The 8,520-nt window shown below is 42.2% G+C and overlaps 1 protein-coding gene across 5 annotated transcripts in view; it reads left to right on the top strand.

Annotated features, from left to right (window-relative positions):
• The window catches only part of LOC112221988 (vitamin D3 receptor A), a 97,693-nt gene extending 95,026 nt beyond the window's left edge, over window positions 1–2,667 (top strand). For 3 of the 5 annotated variants that reach the window (XM_024384489.2, XM_024384491.2, XM_024384492.2), the window contains 2 exons: window positions 832–948; window positions 1,786–2,666. In XM_024384489.2, coding sequence (XP_024240257.1) covers window positions 832–948; window positions 1,786–2,039 — 371 coding nt within the window. In that variant the 3' untranslated portion in view covers window positions 2,040–2,666. Of the gene's footprint in view, window positions 1–831; window positions 949–1,785 lie in introns of all 5 variants that reach the window. The other 2 variants (XM_042303878.1, XM_042303879.1) reach the window with 1 other exon arrangement.
• The last annotated feature ends 5,853 nt before the right edge of the window (window positions 2,668–8,520 follow it).

Genomic DNA, 8,520 nt, shown 5'->3' on the forward strand with positions numbered 1-8,520 from the left:
ATCACAACAAGCGAGACAACACACCACTACATAAAGAGGGACCGAAGACAACAACACAGCATGGTAGCAACATAACAACAACATGGTAGAAACACAAAATGGTAGCAACATAAAACATTATTAGGCACAGACAACAGCACAAAGGGCAAGAAGGTAGAGACAACAATACATCACACAGTACCAGTCAAGTTTGGATACCTACTTATTCAAGGGTTTTTCATTATTGTAGAAAACAAATCAAAATATATTTGAGATTCTTCAAAGTAGCCACCCTTTGCCTTGATGACAGCTCTGCAACACGCATACAGCCAAAACAACTCTGGAATGGCTTCAAAACAAGAATATGAAAGTCCTTGAGTGGCCCAGCCAGAGCCCAGACTTGAATCCCATTTGAAAATCTATGGAATGACTTGGAGATTACTGTTCACCACCGCTCCCCATTTAACTTACCGGAGCTTGAGAAAATCTGCAAGGAAGAATAGGAGAAAATCCCAAAGCTGATGAATACATACCCAAGGCGACTCAAAGCGGTAATAGCTGCCCAAGATGCTCTTACAAATGATTGACCCACGGTATGAGTAGGTCTACTTATCTAAATTTGATTCCTGCGTTCATTTTTCTGAAAACATGTTTTCACTTTGTCATTGTGGTTTTGTGTGTAGATAGTTGAAAAAATGATGAATATATTTAATTGTTTTTGTATTCAGGCTGTAACACAACAAAATGTGGAATAAGTCAAGAGGTATGAATAGTTTCTGAAGGCACTGTAGTTCAATCACTATGTCAAACCACATCAACACACACTCACCCCCTGTCTGCCGCTCCCTGTAGCGGGTCACACTCTGGACCTGTTGGAGCCGCTAGTGAAGTTCCAGGTGGGCCTGAAGAAACTCCAGCTCCATGAGGAGGAACACGTGCTGCTCATGGCCATCTGCCTGCTGTCTCCAGGTATCTACCTGACTGCTGCCATCTGTGCTTGTTTGTGTTTGTGCTTGGTTATACTGAGTGTACAAAACATTTAGTTTTCACCTGTTCAGCAGGTGCTCCTAGGATCCCTTATTGATGTCACTTGTTAAATTCACTTCAGTCAGTGTAGATGAAGAGGAGGAGACGGGTTAAAGAAGGCTTTTTGAGACAATTGAGACATGATTGTGTATGTGTGGCTTTGAAAGGGGTATTTTTATTTATTTTTATTTAACCTTTATGTAACTAGGCAAGAACTAATGATTATTTACAATGACGACCTACTCCGGGCAAACCCAGACGATGTTGGGCCAATTGTGCGCCGCCCTATGGGACTTCCAATAACGGCCGGTTGTGATACTGCCTGGAATCGAACCAGGGTCTGTGGTGATGCCACTAGCACTGAGATGCAGTGCCTTAAACCACCGTGGCACTCGGGAGCCCCAATGGTAGTAGGTGTCAGGTGCACCGGTTTGAGTGTGTCAAGAACTGCAATGCTGCTGGGTTTTTCACATTCCACAGTGTCTCGTGTGTATCAAGAATAGTCCACCACCCAAAGGACATCCAGCCAACTTGACACAACTGTTGGAAGCATTGCAGTCATCCAACATGGGCCAGCATCCCTGTGGAACGCTTTCGTCACCTTGTAGAGTCCATGGCCCGATAAATTGAGGCTGTCCTGAGTGCAAAAGGGTGTGCAACTCAATTTTAGGAAGGTGTTCCTAATGTTTTGTACACTGTATGTTTGTATGGTGTGTTTGTGTGCATTCCCATCTCTTCTTAACTCCTTTTGACAGCCTCTCCCTCCTCCCCTCAATGTAGATCGTCCAGGGGTGCAGGACCACGCTAAGATCGAGGATCTCCAATACAGTCTGTCGGAGGTGCTCCAGGCCTACATCAGGGTGAACCACCCGGGAGGACGGCTGCTCTACGCCAGAATGATCCAGAAGCTGGCCGACCTGCGCAGCCTCAACGAGGAGCACTCCAAACAGTACCGCTCGCTGTCCTTCCAGCCCGAGCACAGCATGCAGCTCACCCCGCTGGTGCTGGAGGTATTTGGGAGCGAGGTGTCCTAGCAGCCACGCCGACCCCCACCACCACACCTCTGGTTGGAAGATATGAACAGACGATCCCTCCCGTGAGGACCCCCGGGAGTTAATTTGTTGAGTTGCTGGATAGAGGGCTCAGCGATGGGGGTGATAAAAAGGTCTCTGAGGGGGAATAGCGGAATGGACCGGAAAGTCACACTGTCACAGAAAAGGTTTTGGGGGGTTAATCAGGGTATTATGGGTAAATAGAGGAGGAAGGGGCTTCGATAAGGTTGTAATTTCCCGTTCATAAGAAAAAGGGAATTTCAAACAGAATGTATTTATAACTAAACTATAAATATACAGTACCAGTCAAAAGTTTGGATACACCTATTCATTCAAGGGTTTTTCTTTATTTGTACTATTTTCTACATTGTAAAACAATAGTGAATACATCAAAACCATGAAATAACACATATGAATCATGTACTAACCAAAATAATGTTAAACAAATAAAAAATCTATTTTATTCTTTAGATTCTTCCAAGTATTTGGGTGACCCTTTGCCTTGATGACAGCTTTGCACACTCTTGGCATTCTCTCAACCAGCGTCACCTGGAATGCTTTTCCAGCAGTCTTGAAAGAGTTCCCACATATGCTGAGCACTTGTTGGCTGCTTTTCCTTCACTCTGCGGTTCAACTCATCCCTAACCATCTCAATTGGTTTGAGGTCGGGTGATTGGGGAGGCCAGGTCATCTGATCCAGCATTCATTATTCTCCTTGGTCAAATAGTCCTTACACAGCCTGGAGGTGTGTTGGGTCATTGTCCTGTTGAAAAACAAATGATAGTCCTATTAAATGCAAACCAGCTGGGATGGCGTATCGCTGCAGAATGCTGTGGTAGCCATGCAGGTTAAGTGTGTCTTGAATTCTAAATAAATTATGACAGTGTCACCAGCAAAAGACCCCCACTCTATCACACCTCCTCCTCCATGCTTCACGGTGGGAACTACACATGCGGAGATCATCCGTTCACCTACTCTGCGTCTCACAAAGACACGGCGGGTTGGAACCCAAAATCTCAAATGTGGACTCATCAGATCAAAGGACAGATTTCCGTTGTATGTCCATTGCTCATGTTTCTTGGCCCAAGCAAGTCTCTTCTTCTTTTATAGGTGTCCTATAGTAGTGGTTTCTTTGCAGAAATTCGACCATGAAGGCCTGATTCACACAGTCTCCTCTGAACAGTTGATGTTGAGATGTGTCTTACTTGAACTCATTTATTTGGGATGCAAACGTAAGGTACAGTTAACTCTTATGAACTTCTCCTCTGCAGCAGAAGGAAACTCTGTCTTCCTTTCCTGTGGCGGTTCTCATGAGAGACAGTTTCATCATAGCGCTTGATGGTTTTGAAAGTTTTTAATGTTTTGGATTGACTGACCTTCATGTCTTAAAGTAATGATGGACTATTGTTTCTCTTTGTTATTTGAGCTTTTCTTGCCATAATATGGATTTAGCCCTATTTGGTCAAATACCATCTTCTGTACCACCCCTACCTTGTCACAACACAGCTGATTGGCTCAAACGCATTAAGAAGGAAAGGAATTTCACAAATGTACTTTTAACAAGGCACACCTGTTAATTGAAATGCATTTCAGGTGACTACCTCATGAAACTGGTTGAAAGAATGCCAAGAGTGTGCAAAGCTGTCAAGGCAAAGGTTGGCCACTTTGAAGAATCTCAAATACAATTGTTTTATTTTTTTTATACACTTTTTTGGTTACTACATGACTCCATATGTGTTATTTCATGGTTTTGATGCCTTCACTATTATTCAACAATGTAGAAAATAGTAAAACAAAAACATTTGAATGAGTAGGTGTGTTCAAACCTTGACAGTACCTTGACTGGTACTGCGTATACATACATGCAAGCTAATATCTATATTTAAGGTTGTTTCTACTAAAACAAATGGATGAGTAGTCCTCTGTATATATGTAGGCCCCAATTTGTGTGCATATGAATGTGTGTATGTATTGACATAGGGTGTTTCAATTGCACGCACACACAAATACACCCCGAGTAGAGTGCAAGGGACCTTTTTTTATTTTTGTCTCTGTATGAGAATATTGAATGACCACAAAAGGGTGTTGAGTACATGCTCTGACAAAGTGTTTCGTAGTGGGACTGACATCTGTTTAAGGCTCCATTAATGTATTGTGGAAAGTGTCGGCTACACACAGGATATATGTGGATCATTTGGTAACCATTTGGTTTTGTTGCCCCCTTTCAAACTTCAAAATATACACATTTAGCATTTAAAACCTCTTTCCTTCATAAGAGTAAAGAGAAACATGTTTTATTATTATTGGTTAACTAGCTAAAATAAGATAGCTAAACTAACCTGGTAAGGTGACAAACTGCCCTGCCTCAGGGAGAAGTTAGCCTGATATTGTTAATTGTACAATATACATTTTGAGTAGTACGTACGCAAGCTTACAATCAAGAGGGGGAGTCATCGCTGGCCAAACCTGTTTGTAATGATGTAATAATTACTGTAGTAACTACTAAAACCTTTTAATCAAATCTGCAGATGCTCTTCATGCCTGATCAAATTCTATTCATGGTACAATACAATTACAATGTCACCCCCACCAGTTTCTGTTTGAGAGCCATGTTATGGCCTTAGTGGGTTGAAGGTTCAGCACATCACGAGTGTGTTTCCGCTCACGCTGTCTGCAGGTCTTGGTCACCCTCTTGTGGTCGTTGTCTGTAAATACCACTTGTTATTTCTGTACATAATAAGGAAAGAAATAGGCAAATACTAAGATAATTCAATTGTTGGGAAGAATGCTCTGGTGATATATGCAAATATGAGATGCGCTATTTTCTTATGTTCCTCTTTTGAGGTCTTGATGAGCTTTGACAGCTATATATATATACTTTTTTGGGGGTGTGCAAACTCATTGGTTTTATTCGATTTAAGATTGTGTTTCCTGACATCAGCGTTCATGCCGCTGCACCAAACTCTTTTCACATACTGAGGAGACATTCTGACTCAACCTGCTGCTCTGTGAAGCTGCTCTGTAAAGCTACCATACCGTTAGAACCAGGAAAAAGACAACACAATCTTGTTCATGCTCTTTACTACTAACACTGCCTCAACTCAAACAGACAAGGATAAAGGCCAATCAGTCGCCGTCGTGGCGGACATGCCTCTCTCTCCAACACGCCGGCCAGCCTGGCAGAACTCTTCATAGCTTTAATGCGACGGCATCCATTCAGGACCAACTCAACAGCTGTAGTGCATCAAGAGCTGATGGGACTGAGATTGTGAGCAGCGGCTTTGGATATGTCACACCGATGGAAGGTGTGACGTCTCTTACCTGGGAACTGATTAACACTGAACTGATCCAGTGGTGAGAGTTTGGGGAGGTGGGCTCAGGTGTGAATAAAGGAGTGACTGTATAGAAGTGTATAGAAAGTAAGAATCACAGAAGTGCAGTGTACAGAGCTCCTGAGCCAAAGTCTGATATTTTCTCCCATTGCAGCAGATGTCCAGACCCCACTGTGTGTAGACCAGGTGTTGTGGAGAAAGCATACTCTTTTGTTGTTGCATTCTATCACATATACATAAATCCATTTAAAGGAATGCAGGAAAGATCGGGTCAGGGGTTCTGATGGGAGGAACTCCTCCAAGAGCTCTCTCTGCCTGCTGCCAAGCTGGCTCAGAAAGACCGCCCCAAAAACTGCACCCCTCTCCCAATGCAGGTCAGCAACTCCACCTCAGTAGCCTTACAAAACCCTGTTAAACATTTAACAGATACCTCAATGAAACTGAACACTTTCATAATAGAATAGAAGGGAACCAAACATGTGACACACACACCATGACGTTTCTTCAGCAACTTATGCAGTGTTCTGTTTTTTTATCAAGCAAAAAGTTGCCAGGTTCCTTTGAAGAAAAACTGCCTCGAGGGCTGTGTTGCAGGCCATGTATAGGGATCCATTGTCTGTTTTTCTAATCGCAGCGCGATAATCATGTGTAAAAGAGGCAGGCGATATAAACAACGGTCCTCAATGTAAACAAAGAGTCAGTGAATCTAAATCCATGGTTCCCGCTGCCACTGTCAAAAGTCCAGTCCTAATCAATATTTTTGAGGAATAAGCGAGGCCGAGGAATGACTCGGTAATAATATGTATATCATGTAGTCACCATGGCTGAGTTCAGGCAGGGCTTCTGTGATCAGTACCTTTTTAGGTTTACTATGACGTCACCTGGATTGGCTAAAATAATACATGAAGGTAATACATTTTCTTCTTTCAATGTATTGTTTAGATCAGTCGATTATTGCAGACAGGTTCCTGATGAGGCACTGATCACAACGGCCCTGCCTATATTTTGGCCTGTATGGTTGCTGCTGCTGTTGGTGGCTTTGTTGTATTGCTCTGGTGATGTGGGAAACAAGCTGACTCCTTAATCCTTGTTAGTTCATTGTATAGAGCCCTGTTTTAACCAAAACAAACTACCTCTCCCATTGCACATGTATTTTTGGCATGATTGTGTTTCATCTTTTCTTATTTTAATACTAATTCATTGTATTTATTCATTTTACTTCTCAAATGCTGGATGATTTATCTCAACACACCTCAAAAATAAGCCTACAGATCAAGAGGAAACGGTTGTTACTCCACGTCTGTCTGTCTGTTGGGGGGGGCTGAAACGGCTCATCTTTGTATTAAGTGTTCAACCCATTTATGCTAACTGGGATTGAACAGCTTGTGAACCGGGGTATTTTAACATCACTTCCACGCTAGAGGCCTCAGTTAGCGTCAGTTAGCGAACTGCAGAGTGTGTGTATGATGTCGTAGTGTTAAGATTGATGGATTTTCTTATGAACCGCTTATCATGTTTATATCCTGTCTTGATGATTTCCATGTCTGCTTTGCAGCCAGCTGCTCAGTCACCGGCTCGGTCTGCCCCCAGCTCTGTGTTCTACTGCCCCTTTTAGCTCATGGTTCTGCAATCCAGGGCTTTTTTGTATCACGTGGATGTAAAGGACACAGCCCCATGGTAGCACAGTGCTTTACCAACTAAGCATACCGTTTTAAACGGGTTTCTGTAAAGGATTCAATGAAAACGTGTGTGTGTCAGTTTTTTTGTGGTGATGGTTGATGAGTCTGGGCAGTTATCTACCTACGTTCTTGAGAAGCGTGGAAGTTTTTCTTTATGAGCGAGAGAGATGAGGAAAGATTGAGTAATACAGCACTGTTTTGGAATCTTTTTGTTTTTGCTCTGATTGTCCTCTGCTACCTCTTTTTAATATGCGCTTGCTCACATGCACACGCACGCATACAGTACTACAAACACATACAGTACTAAAACGCATACAGTACGCACGCATACAGTACTACAAACACATACAGTACTACAAACACATACAGTACTACAAACACATACAGTACTACAAACACATACAGTACTAAAACGCATGCAGTACTACAAACACATACAGTACTAAAACACATACAGTACTACAAACACATACAGTACTACAAACACATACAGTACTACAAACACATACAGTACTAAAACGCATATAGTACGCACGCATACAGTACTACAAACACATACAGTACTACAAACGCATACAGTACTACAAACGCATACAGTACTACAAACGCATACAGTACTACAAACGCATACAGTACTACAAACACACACAGTACTACAAACGCATACAGTACTACAAACACATACAGTACTACAAACACATACAGTACTACAATGCATACAGTACTACAAACACATACAGTACTACAAACGCATACAGTACTACAAACGCATACAGTACTACAAACACACACAGTACTACAAACGCATACAATACTACAACGCATACAGTACGCACGCATACAGTACTACAAACACATACAGTACTACAATGCATACAGTACTACAAACATACAGTACTACAAACGCATACAGTACTACAACGCATACAGTACGCACGCATACAGTACTACAACCACATACAGTACTAAAACGAATACAGTACGCACGCATACAGTACTACAAACACATACAGTACTACAAACACATACAGTACTACAAACACATACAGTACTACAAACGCATACAGTACTACAAACGCATACAGTACTACAAACGCATACAGTACCACAAACGCATACAGTACCTCAAACGCATACAGTACCTCAAACGCATACAGTACCTCAAACGCATACAGTACCACAAACACATACAGTACCTCAAACGCATACAGTACCTCAAACGCATACAGTACTACAAACACATACAGTACTACAAACGCATACAGTACTACAAACGCATACAGTACCACAAACACATACAGTAGCTCAAACGCATACAGTACTACAAACGCATACAGTACCTCAAACGCATACAGTACCTCAAACGCATACAGTACTTCAAACGCATACAGTACCTCAAACGCATACAGTACCTCAAACGCATACAGTACTACAAACGCATACAGTACCACA

Source organism: Oncorhynchus tshawytscha, linkage group LG22 (genome assembly GCF_018296145.1).
Source record: "Oncorhynchus tshawytscha isolate Ot180627B linkage group LG22, Otsh_v2.0, whole genome shotgun sequence".
Classification (NCBI taxonomy): Eukaryota; Metazoa; Chordata; class Actinopteri; order Salmoniformes; family Salmonidae; genus Oncorhynchus; species Oncorhynchus tshawytscha.